The 22,275-nt window shown below is 35.1% G+C and overlaps 1 protein-coding gene across 9 annotated transcripts in view; it reads right to left on the bottom strand.

Moving 5' to 3' along the window:
- Positions 1-22,275, bottom strand: part of JAK2 (Janus kinase 2) — a 92,392-nt gene that overhangs the window by 20,702 nt on the left and 49,415 nt on the right. For 8 of the 9 annotated variants that reach the window (XM_084305493.1, XM_084305499.1, XM_084305498.1 and 5 more), the window contains 12 exons: positions 17,034-17,157; positions 16,136-16,253; positions 15,489-15,634; positions 13,906-14,227; positions 11,707-11,826; positions 8,897-9,054; positions 7,343-7,454; positions 5,544-5,730; positions 4,700-4,827; positions 4,081-4,215; positions 2,494-2,581; positions 328-455 (listed from right to left, as the gene is read on the bottom strand). In XM_084305493.1, coding sequence (XP_084161619.1) covers positions 328-455; positions 2,494-2,581; positions 4,081-4,215; positions 4,700-4,827; positions 5,544-5,730; positions 7,343-7,454; positions 8,897-9,054; positions 11,707-11,826; positions 13,906-14,227; positions 15,489-15,634; positions 16,136-16,253; positions 17,034-17,157 — 1,766 coding nt within the window. Of the gene's footprint in view, positions 1-327; positions 456-2,493; positions 2,582-4,080; positions 4,216-4,699; positions 4,828-5,543; positions 5,731-7,342; positions 7,455-8,896; positions 9,055-11,706; positions 11,827-13,905; positions 14,256-15,488; positions 15,635-16,135; positions 16,254-17,033; positions 17,158-22,275 lie in introns of those variants that run through there. The other variant, XM_084305501.1, reaches the window with a different exon arrangement.

Below are 22,275 nucleotides of genomic sequence, written 5' to 3'. Positions count from 1 at the left end.
ACCAGGAAAGCGTTTATATGTTCAGAACCATTAGCTGAGGTGGAAAATGCAGGAAGAAAATTATTGCTGGAGAAATAACTTTTCCAGAATTATTGCTGGAAAAGTGTTTTTATTTCAAAATGAATGAAGAAGTATTTAAAAAATGAGAAAAAAACTACATTTTGCATATGGTACAAAGGTCTGTCCTTGGCTATTCACAAATGTCATCTTATTTTCACAATCCCCATTTAGTTTCTAGAAGTAGGGTAATGGCTTAGACCTTCTATATACATTAACCTGGAACACTTGAATTCAACCACTAACAAAACTGAAGAATAAACAACCCACCAGGAAATGCATAGCTAATGCCAATTGTTTGGCGACTTCCAGCTTCCACACGATATTGATAACATTTTTGTTCTTTTTCAAATATGTGTCCAAGGATCCAAATTTCACATACTCTTGTACAAGGATATCTGATTTAAAATGTTAAAAGAGTAACAGTTAACAGAAAATAAATGAAATTTCAGGCAGACACATTATCCAAGCATTACAGACCACTTTCTTTGATACATATTGGTGAATTCACTATAAATTGAAGCTTATATGACATCTTAATATTGCCATAAATGTTCTATGCTATTTACATTTCTTCAGGGTGCTAAATTTTGACTAATTTCTTCTAAAATGCAAAATTACAAGAGTTAAATCATTCTTTTACAAAATAGTTTTCAGCCTTAACAAGTCTGGTGAGCATCCATCCTCACCCCACAGGCACAATAAATAATGTTGCTTCTGACAAACACAGTACTGCACAGTAACATGAATGTAATAAGTCAAAATTTCAAGTCACTCATTTCTTAACTAATTACAGTCTGCAATCTTACTGGAAAATTTGGTGTGTTTTTTTTTTTTTTTTTTTTTTTTTTTTTAATTCCTGAAACAAGATGGTCTTAAAAACAGACCAATAAAAATTTGCACTAAAAAACAAACGTATATGTATGACACATGTCTCCACGCAGTCATGCAGCAAATAACCCACAAAACAAGATGAGTTTCATACTGCTACACAGTCTTCAACACTTCCTATACAAAGCTTCAAATTGCATGACTCAACTCTTGCCTTCAGCTGCAAGATCAGAATGGAATCAAATAGAACAGTTCATTTGGAAGGGACCTTCAAAGATCATCTAGTCCAACTGCCTGACCTCTTCAGGGCTGACCAAAGGGTAAAACATACTAATAAAGACATCCAAATGTCTCTTGAACACTGACAGGTTTGGGGCATCTCTCTAGGAAGCATGTTCCAGGGTTTGGCCACCCTCACGGCACAGAAATTTTTCCTAATGTCCAGTCTGAATCTCCCCTGGTGCTGCTTTGTGCCATCCCCACACGTCTTGTCATCATTGATAGACTGGCACCTGCCTCTCTGCTTCCTGTCCTCAGGAAACTGTAGAGAGGATGCTCACATTGCCATGCTTTTTAGACTCTGAAGACACCAGAAACTACCAGTATTGTATTTAGTTAATGAAAACAAACTGATTTTCACAATGTTTATTTAGTAGTTGGATTTTTATTTATTTTTTTTTTTATAAGAACAACATGATTACATGTAGAAATTATTCTCAAATCTGTACATCAAATGTCTGACACGGAATAAAATATAACAGTTTCTCTTCCCATTTCTGCCTCTTGCTAAAATGTAGCAAGCCTCTTATCTCCAGAATTAAAACAGACTATGGATGACAACTGTGCTCTAAAGGAAAAATAAGCAACCGCATCCATTCTTAGGTAACTAGTTTGTTCTTTTTGTTTATTTCAAAACGATACACTCCTTACATTTGATTTTATATATTGTCCTTGTACATGATTCCATGAATAAAGTATGAAAGCAATTTTATTTTATTTTTTTTTAAAGAAAGTGGTATTGTAAGTTCTCAGCCACACATTATGCTGCCTTTTCCAACCTGCTAAGAGAAGTGACGTCCACTAGAACACCCCCTGCCTGCTTTGCAAATGCCCTCTCTCTGAATGGAGCCTGCTGTCTACATAATAAACAGTTACTGTAAAAATGCTTCAGTTTGTTACAGATTGCTAATCACAGAAAAAAAACATGTTTTTACTGCAAACTGGCATCTCTGCCAAAGACTGAATTAAGACAGAAACTGTTAAAGTGAGATACAGCAATGTGAATTCAAAGACAGCATACAAAAATTGGACAGATGTCCAAAATTAAGATTTCATTATGAGGATTGTTATTCCATCATCATATAGATGGATGTTCCATATCGGGTGTTTTTAGAAACATACTAGTAAATAGTTACAATGCAGTAGGTTAAACTAAACAGACATTCTAATTCTGCAGAAAATAAATTTTTACTATTATTAACGTTTGTAGAGTTTTTGTGGGGAACAGGTTGTTTTAATTTTTTCCCTATTTTTACAAGGTTCCAACAGCAAACTCTAATGACAGCTGTATAAAATTTGTGAAAAAAGCAAGTTATTTCTACTTACTCTCCTCTCCGCACACGCAGACTCCATAATTTAATACCAAATGCTTGTAAGAAAGCTGGCTCATCATACTTGCTGCCTCAAAGAAGGACTTAGAAAGAGAAAGAAGAGAGAATAAATCAGTGAAAGCAAACTGCAATACATTATTTCTAAAAACTTTGTTAAAACCATGGATATTTTAAAAACCATTTCAACTCCTATCTCAATACAAAGACCCTGTGTTTTGTTTTTGTTTTCTTTTAAATAACAATCCACACTCCAGAGAGGTTAGCGATCTTTATTTCTGCAGGCAGGTGTATCTCCACATTTTAAAGAGAATCATTTCTTCTATCTCAACTAAGTAAACAATGCACAAATTCATGATGCACTATTCAGTTTCCAATTTAATCTTTCATAATGCACTATTCAGTTTCCAATTTATTTCTTCAAAGAACATTATTAAGTTAAAAGATAAGAACTATTATATCACTCGTCCAATACTGTGAGACCTTACCTGACCTCCTCAGGAAAGTTTCAGACACTTATTTCTTTAGCCATTTTTTCGTCTTTTCAGTTGTATCTCCAGATAAGCTTGCTTGTGTACCGATTGTTTCCCCAGTAAGATGAGGTCAAAATTAGCTTGTTTTCCTTCAGGTGATTATATTTCTATATTCTTAAGGTACCTTTAACATCTGATTTTCACTTAACTTGAAAATGTTAACTTCTCTAAATTCAAATACAGGATATTGCTTATTGTTTTCAAATATTAAGTGTATGTCTATACAATGCTTATGAATATTAGCTATTGGAAATGTCTTTTCCTTTTTGTTTAGATTTTAATATAGAATTCGCACTAAGCAGTTGAAAAATTCACTGAATACCAGATTGGCTCTCTTGGCTTGCTGAAAATACTGTCAGGATAATCAGGAATTTGAAATGATTACATAATCAAAATATATAATAAACAGTGAAAATTACGGCATTTATTAATTTCTTTAAAATTAAATTTTCCCATACAGAGTCTTGAAATTAATTATATTACCAGAGTACTGGTTTGTACAGAAGAATGTTTCAGGTTTGCTCACGGCTTCACTCAAACACTGAGAAGCCTAACTGAATATGGATGATTCTACAAATGGGTGTGTGTCATACGTTAATATTTCTGATGTTTTATGACTTGATGTGAAATATCTATTTTATTGGAGAATTTGTAATATTCCAAAAAACTGAAGATAGTAAATCAAGAAAGTATTTTTTCTAACTGTTGGTACCTTGTCTGTATATAATGAATTTACTGATACAGGCAATCCTGCGGTCAAACTGTTTTTCCTGTACTACCTGCATGGTACAAAAATACTAACAAACAAAAAAACAAGCAAACTGTTCTCTGGCTGGCTGTGGCTAGCTATGACTTCTCTGAAAGTGAGGAGAGAGGAAACAAAGCACGCAGGAGTACTTCTCAGAGCAAGTCTCAATCCCATTGTCTCAAGGCCAAGAATGAGCTTGGTTCAACAAACAACCCTCTGCCACATAGCATGTTCAAGTTGTTCTTTGTAATAAAAGTGACACAGGATGGACAAATATTATACAACAGCCAAAAATCACACCAACCTCAGAGTAGTTTCTATGCACTTTATCCAGCACCTTTAAAAGAACTTCAGTTTGATGGAGCTGGCCATAGTCTCCCACTTCTTTCCTTGTACCTTTGAATATCTTAGTAAATGTGCCCTGTCCAAGACTCTCTTCCTGAAAGAAAAAAAAAAAAAAAAAGACAGGGAAAATGAGAAATCTCTACCTGTTCTGTGAAAGGTGTAAAACTTCCACTCTAAGTAACACATATATGCAAAACTGTACAGTTAGCACACCTCTAGAGTCAGATTAAGGGGACAAAGAAGCAACCTAGTCTTTGCTCATTTTTTAAAAAATATTGATTTGTCAAGGGTCTCAGGAAATAAATTGCTGCAAGAACCAGAGAGGAAGGAGTTGCTATTATGAAGATATATTTAGACATCCCTTGAAGTACAGAAAACAACAACCACTACCTTAGTCAAAAGGACAAAATAATATCAATAATAATAGAAAGATTAAAAAATTACTTCCCTCTTTAAGGAAAGATTACAGCAAAATCTCTTAGTTCAGATAAGATTATTTTAAACAGATACTGAGTTCTAAAAATTTAGTATATACTAAACCAACAATCTGCAGTTAAAGAAGCAACTGAAGGACTTACAAAGATCAAGTCCTCATTCCGGATTTTGTGAAAGACCATCTGGTTGACATTATTGTGCCTCTGTAGCGTTGGTGATGAAGGTACATCAGAGACACTATTACTTCTGAAGACTAGGAGATTTGATTTATCTGGGTGAAGAAAGAAAATAAAGAAAATAAAGTTATACAACACAAAACTATTATATATTAATATATTGTTTCAGAAAGATTATTAATGAGAAGGTGTTATCTAACAAAAATAAGATATTTCACTGATACCAATTTATTCAAAAATCCATACAGCATAAAGGAAAACATTTAATAAAACTAAAGAAAAAACCACTCCTCTGGCAGGGACTATTCAGTGTGTACTTTTCAGTGTTAAGAGAAGATTAAATCACAGTGCAGCCTTGGCGTTATTCAGCTCACATGTCAACAATCAGTTAAAAAAATTCTCTGGAAACGTGCCATTATTGTTTCTATTGCTTTTGGATCTATCCACAGTGAGAAATGATACTTTTAGTAGTTCTTTCCCTTTCAAGACTTGAAAACACTTGATTGCAGAAGAAATGCTTTTGCACACAATCCACTGCAAATAAGAAACTGGTTTTACTTCTAATAATGAAACTGTGATAGTTACTACAATTTCTTCTGGAAGACCACGTCATAATGAAGTAAAATTTGGCAGACAGTATGACTGGAAACTCTGACCAAGAAGATGAACAAATATGTAAGTGAAATAAAAAGAACCCATACAAGCCAATACATCTACTTAACTGAGAGTCATTTATCTGTTGCTTTATTTTAAAATCTTTAACCAAAAACTTGAAAACACTCCTGTTTAGAAATAAGGTACCTTCTCTTACCTTTTGGTTTTGGTGGACAGCATTTGATGAACTGGAAAATTATGCTGTCTGAACGGACAGTTTCCGTCTGGTAACAGGTCAACAGATCCTTAAGATTACCAAAACTTCTCTTGGTTCCACTAAGATTATATTCCCCATTCTCATTCTTCGTAATCAAACAGTGTTTATAATCAGTGGCATTCTCACGCTGCAGAGATTTTTTTCCCATTAAAAGAAAATAGATCAATATTTAGTACTTTAGAAAATATTTAAATGCACAGCATTGTTCTAACTGAAGAAAGAATGCTTCAGCAAAATATTACCACGATTTGTTATTTTGTTCTCACAATGTAATAATGATTCTGAGAAAACTAGATTCTACTCTCATCACTAGAGTTAGTATGCTGATGCTAAGCACAAACATTACTGAATCTGCAAAGATGGAGCTGAGAAAACAGATAAAGAATCATAGGAATGGTCCTTCAGACCTAGTAATGAAAATTTCTTCACCCTTTCAAGGTTGCAAGGGGTAGTCTTAAAAAAAAAAAAAAAAAAAAAAAAAAAAAAGAAAAAATGTTGGAAGCAATAACTTTTTCTGCTGTCTATCCTGCATTTGTAAGCAATTAGTTCCTAGTACAAATTCTCAGTATGCACTGAAGTGAATCTTGAGAAAATCCCATTCGATATTTTTAAGCGACAGGATTTCTTAATGGCACTTTCATGGTTCTTCATATTAATGCTGTGAAAAAATGTTCCAACAAATTCTGAATCTCAAATGCTTGCCCAGAAATAACAAGGAAAAAAAAAAACAAACAAAAAAATCCACACATGACCAGGTCAATTAATGGCTGGATTGACTCTCAGACTTTGAGCATGCCTTGAGTCAAACTGATATCTCAGCCTAAAAAAATTCTACCAAACACACTTCACTGACAGGATATATCATTTTATTGAAACTGGTCTCAAAAGGGCTGTTTACTTCTCCATCCATGCATCAACATTATTTTGTCATTTTCAGATATTTACATACTTCTGATAGTATTTAGTAAATTTTAAAGCTTGCTGCAAACAAGTAGGAAAATACATATATTACTACCTTCCCTAGTTGCAAACACAAGGTAGCTCTGTTAATTTAATTAAAAGAAGCCCATCTTTGGCACAAAATAAATACTGGAACAAGATCATGTAATTATGTAACAGCAAAATTAAAGTGCTGTATTTATCACTAACTGCAATCTCATAGAGCAGAAGTACATCTGGCTCTTTAGTAGCATGAGAACTGCAGACATTTCAAGCATGGCTTCCACCCTACACCAGACATCCTACACAGATCTGTCTTGACAGTTGCCAGATAATCTGACTAGCCCAGCACAGTGGATGGGGGCAAGACCTAAACCTAGAAGAACCTCTGAAGGACAGACACTCTCAAATCACCACGGGAATCAACAGTGTCTACCTTAGCCTAACTGTGGTGGGAAAAAATAAAAAATAAAAACACAAAACAAACAACCCACCATCAGAAAACTACACACCACCACCTCAGCAATTACAACAGTACAACAGTCATGTCCCAAACCCAGAACTCCCTCTCTTGATCTTCAGGGTGTATATTATGTGCCATTAGAGAATTCTTTACCATGAATGCATTTTGGTATGTTTCTCACACAACCCTGAAATTGTCCTGATACAAGTAGCAGTACAATAAATACACACATCACATGAACATCTTGAACAGGACACACAATCATTTATTGCACGTCATACTCCTTGTTGTAATGCAATAGACATTTTGCAAATACCATTTATGGCAGAATACAAACCTCTATCGCAAAGGTGAGGAAGTATTTTTTAAAATCTTTAGGACTGCAACGAAGAACGTAGAAGCCAGTCTGATTACCCGCTTTCTTCAGTTTACTGATAGCAAAGTCCATGCTATAGTAGAAAGAAAGTGTTTAATATTGCATAGTTTCCAAAAAAAAGATTAGATATTGACTGATGAACACTATTATGAGATATATAAGGCCAATTCAAGTTCTTTGTTTTAGAATCTCCTTTAAGGTAATCTTTTTGTCTACTTATCTTCCAATAACGGGGGGGGGGGGGGGGCTGCTTGTGTATAGAAGAATATACTAAAAATTCGTAATACCGAAAACACCACAGTGATCTACCTGATGAGAAACTTTGCAGACTTAAGTATTCTGCTAGGTTTATGATATGACTTTCAGCCTCCATCATGGAAGAAGCTGTGGTAAAACTGCCTAACAACCAACCTAAAATTAGAGAAGTATTTGTGTGCACAGAAAATGACTAATTTAATTTGGAAAAAGGCTAACAAGAAATATGATATGAAAAAGAAAACTTCATTTATTATTACAAGAACTAATCTCACTCTAACAAGTCTTTGCTAACTATTTTCATCCATTTCAGGGAATGAGGAACAGAATGGCTTGGGAAGGTCTACGCTCACTGCACATCCTTCTAAACAGCCCTAAATAAAGATCAATATACAGCATTAGTCTAGGTTTGCAAGGTGCAAGAAACAGGATTTGAACTGTAGACATCTCTATTCTTCTCTTCCTTCATATCCTCTGAAAGTTACAGCACTCTTACTGTCACTGGAAGAATTCCAGAAGCATTCTGTACTAGCAGAGTAGGACAGTGATAGTTTTATGGAATATATCTTGCATTTCTCTTTTCAAACTTCCTGTAGCTAAAGCAAATACCCATTTTTTCTTCTATATAACAAAATATTTTTAAGTTCTCATGTGTGCCTCAGCAAAAAAAAAAAAAAAAAAGAACAATATTATATGAACTGTTAAAAAAAAATATATAAAGCAGTTAATTTCTTCCCTGAAAGTACAGCAAAATTGAACATGGAGACAATGAAATAAACCCTCCTACTTATATGGTTAGCAGTAGTTTATTACAGTTTACTGTAATCTTTGCCTTCCTGCAGGAACCCTGCAGGAATGGTATTGAATTTGTCTTTTTCCCCTTTACTCCTCAAATACTGTAATTGCTAGAGGATGCAGTGAAAATATAACATCCTCTATGACATTATACATTGCTGCCCTGATTATAACTGTAATTCAGTAAAAATCAGCACCATGATTTTCCTGTCTGTCTCATTTGAAGAAAAAAAATGAATTCTAAGGGGAGAAATTAAAACTACAATCTTTCATTTCACTTTTAATAATACATCTAGAAGGTATTGCATTCTGAAAAGTGAAAAATAAAAGCAAGAATGTAAAGCATTTTATGTTACTTGAATGGAATAAATACATATCTCAGGATGTCCTTCATGGTTCACAATCAGCTAAAGTTAATCTTTCAAAAATAATAGCAACTTGTTATGCTGCTGAAAAATTGCTTACAAAATTGGTCCATGGCAGTTGCTTTGGATATTTTCAAGCACTGATGGTGGTGCTACTTCTTTACAGAGATAATGGTGGGCATCTGCAGTTAATCTGTAATATCCATCAATTAACGATACAAAGGAGAGAGCTTCTTTTAAAGACTGAAATTCAGCCTCCTGTTAAATTGCCAAGGGAGGGAAAAAAAAAAGAGAGAGAGAGAGAAAGAGGGAGAGAGAATGAGAATTTAAATTCATAATAGGCAACGCAAAATTCCTGGATATGGCAATAGTATAACAGATACAAATGCGTGTACATTTGTATACATCCAGAATGTTTTTAACTACTGTTTACATAGTTCTACCTCCTAGGTGCCCAAAACTCGTCAGCAACATTCAACATTCAACATTCAAAATTCAAACCCAAAACAAATCTGCCAAAAACACACACAAACAAATAAAAAAACCTTAGTCTAAATACATTAAGTAGGAAGGGATGCTGACAAGAGAGAACATCTGAAATGGAAAAACTGAGGAGATGCTGTTCAGCATGGCAAACATCTACTACACTGGCAGCACAGTAATTATTTTTTTTTCCTAAAGGGAAGCCTCTACTTATCAAAGATCTATGGGGCTGCACGCAAGTAGTAAAGAAAAATTTCTAGTAAAGTACCTTTCTGAAAATTTACCTAGTCATCACCAAAAGCTAGTAACTTAAGCTGGACCAAAGAGAGAAGCTGACCTTTGACCACTGTGAAAAGAGGTGCAATGGAAGGAAGCAGAGAGGAGAATAACGTGGTCAAAGGAAAATTGGGTATGGTAAAGGTCTATACACAATACTTTCATAGGTAAGAGCAGTGCAAGATTAAATCCGTCACTACATATTTATTACTACCAAATACATTAAAAAAAACTATTTTCTTTTAGTTATCCCTATTAGTTATCCCTATTTCCTTAACCAAGACACTTGGATGAGAGCATTAAAGGCTCTCTTCACTTCAGCTGAGAAGTGTTATTTCATTATCTACAAAGTTGGACTAGATTTCATTCGGCAGCATAGCCGATCAGCATTATTAGTACATGCTGCACAAGCTTCCCCATGACTGACTCTGGGGACAGACGCACATAGTGGCTGTACATAAGTCCTTGGCAACTTCTCTGCCAGCCAGCAACAAAAAAAGATGGTGCTCTTGATCAAGTGCAAAGAACTTGTTTGGAATCTTCAGATTCTATCTTACAGTGGACCTGTAAACAACGGTCTTTCCAGTTGTTTCAACCGGATTGGAAAACCCCACAAACAACACATCTACAACTCCAGCGATTTTAATTGAGCCATGTATCCTAAAACTGTGTGAAATACATTTTTGTAATGAATTTTAGTGATGTAACAGGTAAAACTAAATCACAACATGTAGTTTAGACATCAGCTAATTCTGATGTGCAAAATGTCCACAGGAAAGTCATAAGCAACACAGAAGCTACTGCACTTCATTTTCCTACTCTGTCTTACTCTTCAGGAGCTTTTTTCGACAAGCTTTTAGAAAGTTACTTTTATCCTCAGAAACATATGCAGTCAAGAAACTTGCTCTATTGCTATTGAGAATTTAAGAGAACTTTCATGGCTCAAGGTTAAGGAATTCTCCTTCACCTATCCAAAATATTTTTATATTCCTGGCATCATAGATATATATCACAGATATCCTCCCTTTTTCAATTAAAAGCATTGAAAAGCATTTAAATTCTTAGAGTTAATTCTAGTCTAATTCTAATTAGTCATTAATTCTAAGCCATTAACACATGAAATGATTGTGAATCACAATTTGACCATAAGTAAAAGTAAACCATATGCCTTCTTGTCCAAAGAATCATTAGAAGTATTCTTAAAAAATGATCAATGCTCTTATTTTACTATTATTAGTAGTAGTACTTTTACAAAGAAGTGCAAAAAAAGCTGTACGCAGCTTTTTTTACACACGTAGCAGGAAGCCCTCTGGACACACAAAGGTAGAGATCATGAGTCCTGAAGACTCATAAACCAGTCACGGAAGAAACAATTATGTAGCACTTGCTCCTGCTGGAAAGTCTGATTCAAGTGTATTGCTGGAGTTCAAACTGAAACTCAATTTTTTACGCTCATGTATTCTGTTTTACACTCATGTACTCATTCTTTCCCAAGACCTTCATATAATTTTAAACAGTGAAAGCAACAATGTTAATTTTGTGCCTACACTTTTAGAAAATATACATTTTCTATGTATAATCATTCCCTCAGAGCATCTTGAAGTCTTTTTCAATGTGTTGGTCACTGGCAGCTAGCATACCATGACATCATACAAACAGTACGCTAGATAGCTAAAGACACAGACTCAGGTTTAAGACTCTAAACAAAAGAGCCGATCTGCGTATCAGAAATCATCCTCAGTGGTAAGTGTCTACGTCAGTCCATGCACAGCTCCTTCAGTGCTCTAAGTTCTGAACTTCGTTATAGTGAAGGTGGCAGAGAACTGAAACAGGTTCTCAGAGAGGTTGTGGAGTCTCCTTCTTTAGAGATATTCAAGACCCCCCCGGATGCTTTCCTGCTCAACCTACTGTAGGGAATCTGCTTTTAGCAGGAGGGATGGACTTGATGATCTCTAGAGGTCCCTGCTAGCCCCTATGATTCTGGGCTTTTGAGTGATTTTGTAATAGGCTGCTTATATTGCCAAAATATATTTAGTTTTATCTCATGCTTAACATGGTGACTGGCTATATAATACCATAAATACTATAGCAATCAGTCTGCTCAAAGCAACATCTATTTGAGAAAAATAGGCAAGTGAAGAATGTATATACCAGATTTTTGCTGTCTTGTTTGTGAATGGTCACAATTCTTCTCTCACTGGAGCCTTCTTGACTTGCTTGTTTAATGCTGACATCAATGATATCAGGAAAATCACAGTATGTTTGTAAATCCTACAATAAATGGTGGTTATTTAAGGTTATCAACAACATCAACTTCAGCTGAAAAAAAAAAAAACAACACCTGTTTGCAGCATTAGAATTCCTATAGCTCTAAACTTGTAAGCTTAATTAATTAATTAAAACTTAAGAAAGGAGTCGTGTGTTTATAGGACCTTCACTAGAAGCACCAATAAAAATGCACAAAGATCTAGTAACTTTGAAGGGAAATATCCATATTTGCTCCATAAAGTGGAATTTTGTGACAATGCACAATTTTCCTCTCACTTTTTTTTTTTTTTTTTTTTTTTTTTAAAAAAAAAAGCATCCTGACTGGATAGCCTGTTACATTCCAAAACATCATGGCTTCATTTGCACGGACACAAGCTGCAAAATCTGCTACCTGAGATGGATGTAGAATGGATGGAGAAAGGGTCTAAGAGAAGATTTTCCTCTCAGCCACAGTCATCTCTGAGTAGGTAAAAAGGTTCAGGAAGAACCTGTCCTAACCACATGGGAAATCGATGACATTTTCCTTTAATGTCAAGTTCAGGTAGTTTTTGATACTATGATATTCCATATCACTTGTACTGGTCCTTTTGTAAATCACATAAGTCATATCATTGTTTTGTTTTCTGTGGAACTTCAGATGCTAAGAAACTGCCTTAAATAAAGATATATGTATCTATCTAAAATTATTCTTCCAAAGCAAACATTTTATTCAAACCAGAATACCCCATTTATATGGCTGCAAGCATATCCTACTACATAAACAGGTATAATATCTCTACTGAGTCTTACAGCCATGATTATCTGCAGGCATAAATCAGCTCAAATGAATTGAAGTTCCTGAAGCTGTATTAATTTCTCTGTTGGAAATGTGAACTGGCAAAACAAATTTCCTCATAACCTACCCTATGTGTATCATTCAAACCTTCAAAAAAAATTAAATTCCTGTTTCAATTCAACATCTCAATACATTTTCATCAGTACCATTTGCTGAAAGAAGAGTTATGATCACATTTACAGGCAGACTCACTCCTTTACTAAATTTTCACAACCAATTTTATAAATGGCTTCTGTACCAATGAAAATATAGTCAGCCTACATCTTGTCAATAAGTGAGGATGCTAATACTATCAATTATGAAAAATAATTCTGAAGTCTCTATATGAAAAATGATCAATTTAAACACTATTTCGATTAAAGATTTGGTTGCCATGCACAAATGGCATAGTATGCATAAATTCTGTATACACCTACAACCAGAAATTGCAGGAATATGGCATTTATATTAGCTCTTGCCCTCTGAAGCTACATTGCTAGTGCTTACAGGCAAATCAGGAAAGACAGAGGGCTCGCACATGACAGCTTTGAAGGAGGTAACTGGACCTAACATCAATTTGCAAGTATTTTAAGATAAAGAAACTTATCAAATCTGTGTATGTAATCTTTTTTATTTTTTTTTTTTTAATGTTTTAGGAAAAGGTGGCATTTTTACAGATTATTGTACACCATAAAAATGTCACTTATTTTGCAGTTTGGCCTTGAGTGCTACACATTATGCATCAAAACAGCCTATGTAACAGATGCAATTATTTTGAAAAACTGACATCTGCTTCACTTTGCCTTTAATTTTATCTTTAGAAAACTCCCACACTCTCAAGGTATACAGCTGTGAGTTAGTATCAGCTTCTGGTAAATTTGACAAAAGAATAGTCATGCAGAGAAACCATACACAAAAGAAACAATACAGATAAATAAAAATGCAATGGCATAAGGTTACCACACGTTATTCATCCATTTAGTATATAATTCCTGAACAAAGAGTAAATAGACTCTATAGTCACAGAAATGTCACTTTAAATTTGCTAGCTTAGATACTGGTAGGAGTCAGCTGCAGCAATAAAGAGGTACAGGGAAATTTATTTATTTATTTATGTATTTTGTAGCTCTTAAAACCCAGATTTCAAAGAGAATTTGAAGACACCATGCATTTCCATCTAACTAATTCTAACATAAGCTTATCAGTCTGTCACATTATAAACTGCACAATTATTAAAATAATAAAGTGGATATACCCAAAGCAATTACCTGCTCTGCCAGGGTCTCACAGTCTTTTAGTTTTCCTCTTGAGCACTGAATTCCACCGTTTCCAGTTATTACAATAGTTGCAAAACTCTCCTCTCCAGAAGGATCTCCACCAGGTTCTTTTACTTCAAAAACCTCTGAATAGAAGGCGGACTGAAGGGTTTCCAGATTTATGAGATACTTGAGTTTCAAGTTTCTGGCAGTAGCTTTGCATTGGCCAAACTGTTGTATAAATTTGCGGAACCTGTACCTTATCCTCTTTCGGGTCAAAATGTGGTAGTCTTGGATTTTTGCTCGCACACATTTAGGCAAAAACATTTTGTAGCTGTGAATACATGATCAGCAAAGAAAACCTACTGATTTTACCCATTAAATCCAGCAAAGATGTTTATTTCTGTGTTAAACAAGACAACATGAAAAGACCTTCTCCAATAAATATTAAGACTTGCTTTTTAAACTCTAGAACAACAAAGATCCTTTCTTCAGTCTGTAGTATGTTCTTTCAAATACAGTCCCATCTCTTCTTCCATTTTCCCTTTTTTCCCTCTCAGCTTAGTTTCAACATATATTAAATAATGCATTATTTTCCATAAATCCAGACATGCCTGCTTTAGTCATTACTGAAATTTGAGGCAAGGTAGCAGGAGAAAAGTCCAACATACAGAGTTTCTTTGTTTAGCGTAGAAATTGTAAAGGGAATACTTCACAGACAGAGGCAAGATTTCCTGGCTGAAACTACATGTGGTAGAATACAATGCTATGGCTGGTTCCTGCTTAAGCTTCTTGTTTTACAGTCCATATTCTATTACAGGGCAAAGGAGTAGTTTGATCAAGTCTATCTCATTCTATTTAACTCTTTCTGCTAGTTTTCATGAAAAGACAACCATCGAGCGCTAAGCACAAAGTAGAGATAGAATTAACTGGTGGAAACTGGTTACGTTGATAAATTGAACTGCTAAACTGAAGCAAGTTTAGTAGAGAACTGCTACAGATAGTTAGGAGCCTGATAAAAACAAAAAGACCTAAGAGAGTCTGATTTGTTCAGTATGGAGAAAAGGCTCGAACAGGGTGTTCTAATAACTGTCTCCATATAACAAGTTATGGAAAAGACTGAATTAGACCCTTCTCAGACAAGCATAGTAAAAGGACAAGAGGCAATGTGCAAACAATATCACAGAGGGGAGACTGATGAGATAACATTAAAATCCTCTTCAGTGAGGGTGATGTACAGCTCGAAGCTGTATATCAGTACCAGAAATATGGTACAATCTCTATCCCTGGACATTTTTAGAACTTTGCAGTATGATGCCCAGAAAAACTTCATCTAACTTTGAAGTTGACCCTGATCTGAAGCACACAAAATCCATGTATGGAAAAACAAAGAATGGCTACTGTGATACAAGCTTTCTATTGATTTCAGTAGAAATAATAATGATTCCATAATCATCATTATAAAGTAAATTTATGGAATCATTATGCTAGGCTAAATCAATTCTCAACAGTTGAATATCCTGACACAGACGCTAGTATGTAAAATTATTGTCTTCAGATACCAGGTGTGATACAGTTATGAAGTATGGAGTTACCTGACCGAGTTGTAAATAGCCAGTGGTGTTTGGTCCCTTTCCTTGGCCACTCTCATCATATCCAGAACAGCCATTCCAAGGCATTCTTCCTGTGTTTCATGAGTAACAGGCATCTGTATCCATCCATCCAAAAAATCATCTCGCCACTGAAAAATAAAGATTCAAGTAAGCACTTTAAAATTGTAGACATGCTGTTTAACAATAAATATATATTTATATTTAAAGACAGTACTCTTCTGAATGAACCTTTTTTCCCCCAGAAAATTGCATACATTCATATTGGATATCAGGTACCATCACACTTAGAAACTGTTCTCAAAATATTTCATTTTCAAATCTTGACAATGTCTGTATGTGGAAGATACTGTTACACACTTTATCAGCCCAAAATGAAAAGTCACATTGAAAGAGTTCCACCTAGTAGTGTCAGTTGAATGGAGCTGCACAATCTCACTGCTCTCCCTGCAAGTGCCATTTGACTTCACCTCTCCAAAACCAATGTGACACATACTTTCATTTCCATCTTTAAAAGTAAACTTCAGGCTGTCAAAAGAGCTTGCATAGCTACTATCAGAAGATGTGAAAGGGAGAAAATACTATCGGCTGTTACTAATCTGCATTTGAAAAAAAAATCAAGCAAATCATACCTGTGCAAATAGGTAAGACATGACAAGATCATCAAGAACAGGGCTTTCTGCACCCCGAATAATGCCATACCGATATGCTCTGCTTGTGCCATTGCAATACCAGTGGGGAAAATAAAACCTGTTAAGAAACATTTAAGCTAAGGTCAATAAAAAGATACTTTTTCCCAACACAAAGACATTATTCCATTCATAGATGTGTAATAGTTGGTGCTGGCTGTTTTGGAGGACCAATGTGAAGCCCACCAAGCGAACAGAAGGCTTTGGATCCAGTTCTTGATGTGTAGTACAACATCTAAGCAGGGTGAGAAGCTGAAGTGGTAAGAATGAGGAGATCGGCAAATTTATCTTTACTAATAAGAATACAGAGAATCTTGTGTTACTCTTCCAGTTTCCTTTGAGACAGTTCCTAAAGAAACATTCAGGCTACATTATGCAATTTAAAGAAATAAAAGTCTTTTTCCTAAGGAAAACTGTGACTGTAGCTTTAACAGTCCACATCCAAAAAACAGATCAAATGGAAGTGGTTCTGTTGCACACATTCCCCTGCCTACACAATTATTCTGAATTTCAGAACTCCTACTTACTCTAAATGGGCAAGCATGGAAAAGATGAGATATTTTATTATTAAGAAAAATATTATTTTAATTTTTGATACATTTCATACATAATCGTTTCTTTCTTCAACCTGAAATGACATATGTATGATTTGTAGACAACTGACAAAATATGTCATTTAGACCTACTCAATCCATTTTTATTCTTTTATCTATCCAAAGTCTCACCAACAATCTGTCTGTAACTTCTGAGAGAAATTATGGTTCAAGTAAATACCTTATTGTAAGGTAAAACCATAGTTTTGTATTAGCATGAAAAGTGCATAATGGTTGCTTTAAATTACCTTATCCGGTACAGTAGGATGAGTCTGGTTGCTTCATCTACATGGAAGATGTGATTTGGGGGATACCAAATTCTCTCTGCTTCACTCATGAGTGCAAACATGTTATGATACACTGGCATGATACCTACACACAGAACAGGGAAGCATACATTTATAAGAAATTGCTTTCATAGATAATCAACTTTATTCTGAAAAAATAACTTGCAGGTTAAAAGTAGCAGGTAGGTACATGTTCTCCAACTGTTCATTGCACTGCTCTACCACTGTCAGCAGTGTTGCAATGATGACCCCAAAACCTATAGCATTTTTGCTGGTTTATTTTCTCATTCTTCCTTTATATTCTCTGACTGAAGACTGAATTCACTTGTTGTCTCATATTTGTTTTAATTACAGGGCTTTATCTCTACGGCATTTAATACAATGTGTTCTTAGCCTCAGTTTAATTAAGAAGTAACAGCCAACAGCAGTACATTAACTTCTTCCTTACCTTTTCTAAAAACAGATGTAGGTATTGATTTCATTATTTTAGACTGATGAAAAATTAGAAGCCATCATGACTAAAACAACAACCTGCCTTCTATGTTTTAGAAGCTCAGTTAAGAACAAAACCAAACGTACACAAAACTGGAAAATATCCTCCTCCCTTCGCCAAAACAAAACAAAGGCAATACCACCTCAGAATTATTTTAATAAGAACTGAGGCAGAATCTTACTTGATTACACACTATGTAAACTATGTAATTCAGCTGAGCAGCAACCCCTCAGTAGCACAAGAACTATTATTTGGCTTAGGGGCTGCTAGCTGCAGGTACAGTCTAACATAAAAGACAGATGGTACAGCATTGTAATATGCCATAGCATTGTGCATCCAAGGAATGCCAACGGCATGATTTATAAAACAGGTTAATTGTCTGAGACTTCACACCATTAAGTGAAGAACATCAACAACTGACAACAAAATTTTGAAGACACGGTGATACAAGTCTACAGGTCACATAGTAAAATGAAAATTTGCAAAGAGAAAGTCACAGTAGGTCATAAAGAAAGAACACTGTCTTTCTGTTAAAACTATATACTTTGTGAGAAGAATTCAAAATATTTAAAAGAAGGAATGGATAATGACAAGAATAAATTAAAATGATGTTAAGAGACAAAAGAATTCTGGTGAAACGCTAAGTACTTACAACGCTCTCCTGAAGGCTTAGAATAAAATCACAGAAATTAACACAGAAAAACAAGAGAAAAAAAATCCTTTATGTATTTCTATTCATAAAAACGTCTAAGTGTACGTAACTATTACAGGAGGCAGACCTATATTTCTTTCCTCACGTCTAAAGCACCTGTTAAGACAACTAATCTACCCCACATACAAAACAACCTAAACTTGTACAACAAAAAGTAATTCACTCCTAAAGAACAGCATGTTTAAACTTGTTACAAAATGGGGTATGTCTCTGCAGGGAGCCAGCAACAGGGTTTAGAACAAGACCCCTATTGTGCAGCTGTCAAGAGTAAACTGTTGGAAGTCTACAGGCTAATCATCCAACACTCGTTTAAACTACAGCTCACCAAAACACGCCAGAACCGCAGGTCCTGACACATGACTTTCAGAGAAAAGGAGTCATAGACTTACAGGAAAGTAAAGAAATTGAAAGAATTTTGTAAAGTAATCAAAGAGAAACCAAAACTAAACAAAAACCCCGCAGGAATAACCTCGAACAGATTAGTAATTGAAAGGCTGGCTCTAAATCAGGATGCTACAAATTTAGTGCAGTAAGAAATATTAGATCCATCTGAGATTTGAGAAATACCAAACTAACTTTATTTTGTGGAGCTAAGAATACACCTATCCTATGCAACAAAATGTGGTCCTCACTCAACACATGAAATGGGATTAACCAGATTACATGACACATCAACTGCCTCTAAAGCAACAGTAACTGCGTTAGCAGTTCTGAGGCTGTGTGGTGCCTGCACCCCAAATAATCGCAGAACAATTACGGTACAATGCATGTGAATCACCAACCTATTTCAGGATTCTAGCCAAATACTAAATACCACTCAAGAAAGCGATGAATATTTACTTAGTCTCACTAATATATTAAAATGCAAGTGAAATAATAGACTATCAAACTATTAAAATCCCATATAAGCACAATGAACAAGAAAAAAAAAAAAAAAAACACTTTTTAAAATTCAAATGTTAAGATGCTGTATTTCATCAAATAAACTACGGACAAAAATAAATAACTAAAAAAAAGCAACAAAACACACACGTAAATGCATCGCCCCCTACTATTTCAATCATGCATTTCAATCCATGATCACATCACTACCATTCTCAAAATAAACTGTTTTCCTAAGCAAAGAACAGGACTTTGGAACTCCTTCTACAAAGCAGAAATGTTGACATTAACAAAATAACAAAAAAACACTCTTCAATTCCCTCCTATGTAGGAAAACTAAATTGTGCACTCAACCATTCATTATACTTCAGCATCTATAATTCCAGATGGTAACCAGCAGCTTTCACTACCCCTGCCTAATGACACACAGTTCACACGTTTTTCAAGAAAAGGTGTTAATTGTCTTAATCCCCTCCCACCCACCGCTCTTGTTTTCCTCTTTAAGAATTATGCGTCAATGCCAAAATATTGCCACGCTTGAAGAAGTACAATTGTTATACATATAGAGAAAATCCCCTTATTAAGGTCTTGAAAATTGTCCATACGATGATGATGAAAGCAGAGTGGTCAGAAACTCCCTTTTCATTTAAATTTTACCAGCAGTATTAATTGCAGGGACTTTTCAAGCACCTAATAACTGCAGCATTTCAGTGTTTTCTCTACAATGAAAACCAAAAGGGGTTGGAGGGAGGTGGGGTGTCAACACACTTTTGATGAAGCCTAGACAAGTAAACAATAGTGAACGTTTCTGAGAAATATTTTTTCAATACAAGTAAAATCAGAAAAGGTCATTCACCAGAGGTACTAAAAACCTCCCCTGGATTTCTGCACTGCACTAATCATGTTAACAAATCAAACAATTAATAGTTAGGAGATGCAACAATGACTCAGTAGACATAATAAAGCCAAATTGTTCCCTGTTTGGCATCTCCAGCAAGGGCTATTAAAACAGATTTTCTGGACTGCTGCAAAGGCAAAAACAGGATTGTCTCTTGGCAAAGCATTTTATTTAGTACATAAGGCTAAATAAAAATGCCTCCTCTCTCTATACGGTTTGTCAAGTAGCACCGTGAAAGGCAGTAACACAGTTTTATTCCTTAAACATCTGCCTCAAGCCAAGCCAAGCCAAAACAAAACAGAACAAAAAAAAAACACCACACAATGATTTACACAGAGCTCCTTCATTTCCTCTTTGTGCTTTTAGACTTTCATATCCACTTTAGTCATGCTACTGCATTTACATTGGAACAGCCAAAGGAGTAGTGAAATACATATTAGTTATACATCTCCTTTGTTGGCATAAGGTACTCTTTCACCCACACAGCATGATCTCATTTGGGAATTTCTCCCTGCAATGGGAAGAAAAAAAAAAAAAGCTTTAACTCATAAAAAGCCATGACACCACCATACAATGTGGACAACATACTTAGTCCACAGCCAGAAGTGTCTTCTGACAGTGTCAAGCATATTAATAAAGATTTTGTCTGTATATGTCTCACGACATTAGTTGCATGCAGAGTATCATTAAAAAATAACACTCTTTTCAAAGCCCAATACAAACATTAGTCTGCTCTCACACATAACGGTCAAGTAAACTATCTCAAACTTAGACTTACATATGTCAGAAGGAAAATTCCTTGGCTTTTCTAACATAAATATAGAATCTTACTCTAATTTTTCATACAATCTGGACACTTATCAAACTTTGACATACTGTTCAGTGTTGTTATCCCATCAACAAAATCTTTTCTGAATGGTTAATCAATCAAACTCCTTCCCTTTCTTGCCAGAAACAGAAGAATGAGGGTGATGAGGCAGTGGCACAGGCTGCCCAGAGAAGCTGTGGATGCCCCATCCCTGGTGGTGTTCAAGGCCAGGATGGATGGGGATTTGGGCAACCTGCTCTGGTGGGAGGTGTCCCTGCCCCTGGCAAGGGGCTGGAACTGGGTGATTCTTAAGGTCCCGTCCAACCCAAGCCATTCTGTGATTCTAAGAATCATCTGGAGTTTCAACTACTGAATTTCTGCACTGTATTTATAATAAAAAAAAGTGTCCGGAGAGTCTACCTAAAAACACAACCAATGGGCAGATATGGTCAATGATAACTTTATTCAAAGTCTTTTGGTAACTGCTAACTGTCCGTAACGCAGCAACCCAGTCATGACTGTCTAATTGGTTCCCTCTTGGAATTTTAGATGCATTAAGAAGTTAAATCTTTGGGGTTTAATGATCCTAGCAGAAGGGAAAAAAATAAATCAGAAAAAAAGCCCTATCAGAAAAATGATAAAGTGAGATAGGCCCTACAGAAACTGAGGGTTCATATACATTGGGGAAACAAGATACAGCAGAAATGCAGTAAGCTGGAAAAAAAAAATTATGTTCCTTGGCTGATTTTGCCAAAACATTTTTCAGTACACTATATAAAAATTACAGTTACATTCCAAAGGTCCTAGCTCTGCATACTTCACTATTAATTTATTAAGATTTTAGGAGCAAAGATGTATTTGGCTAATATTAAAGCAATGCTTTGCTTATAGTTTTAACTATATAGCTATTTAAACTGTGATTTACAAACTCACCTGCCTACTGTAACATAAAATATCCTCACTTTTTAACTTTAATTCAGTAACCACACAACTTGGATTACATGCACATAATACACGCATCTTTTTTACTGATACAATTCAGCTGATGGAATGAGTCAACAAAATGTTAGTTTAAAATTTAAAAGAAAACTATTTTCCCATGAAATACTGATCTTGCTCATAAAGTATCATTCTGGTTAATTACAGTGTACAGTCCATAGACTTTTGGAATTATTTTATCTGATGATAAAAACACTAAAATCCATTTACAAGGAACTTGGCAATATCTTATTGAAAATCTCAATTAAGTAATTATACCAATATAGTATACAAAGCATCCCTGTTTCCATATACAAATAAATACTTCCGTGATTCATATTTGAACACTTCAGATGGTCCCAGCAGTCTGCATCTGATCTACCTGCACCACAAAAACATCAGTCCAGTGATAGCTTCAACTACATCTTCTAA

Source organism: Netta rufina (genome assembly GCF_964035555.1).
Source record: "Netta rufina genome assembly, chromosome: Z".
NCBI classification, from domain to species: domain Eukaryota; kingdom Metazoa; phylum Chordata; class Aves; order Anseriformes; family Anatidae; genus Netta; species Netta rufina.
This window is presented reverse-complemented; position numbering and strand designations above follow the sequence as displayed.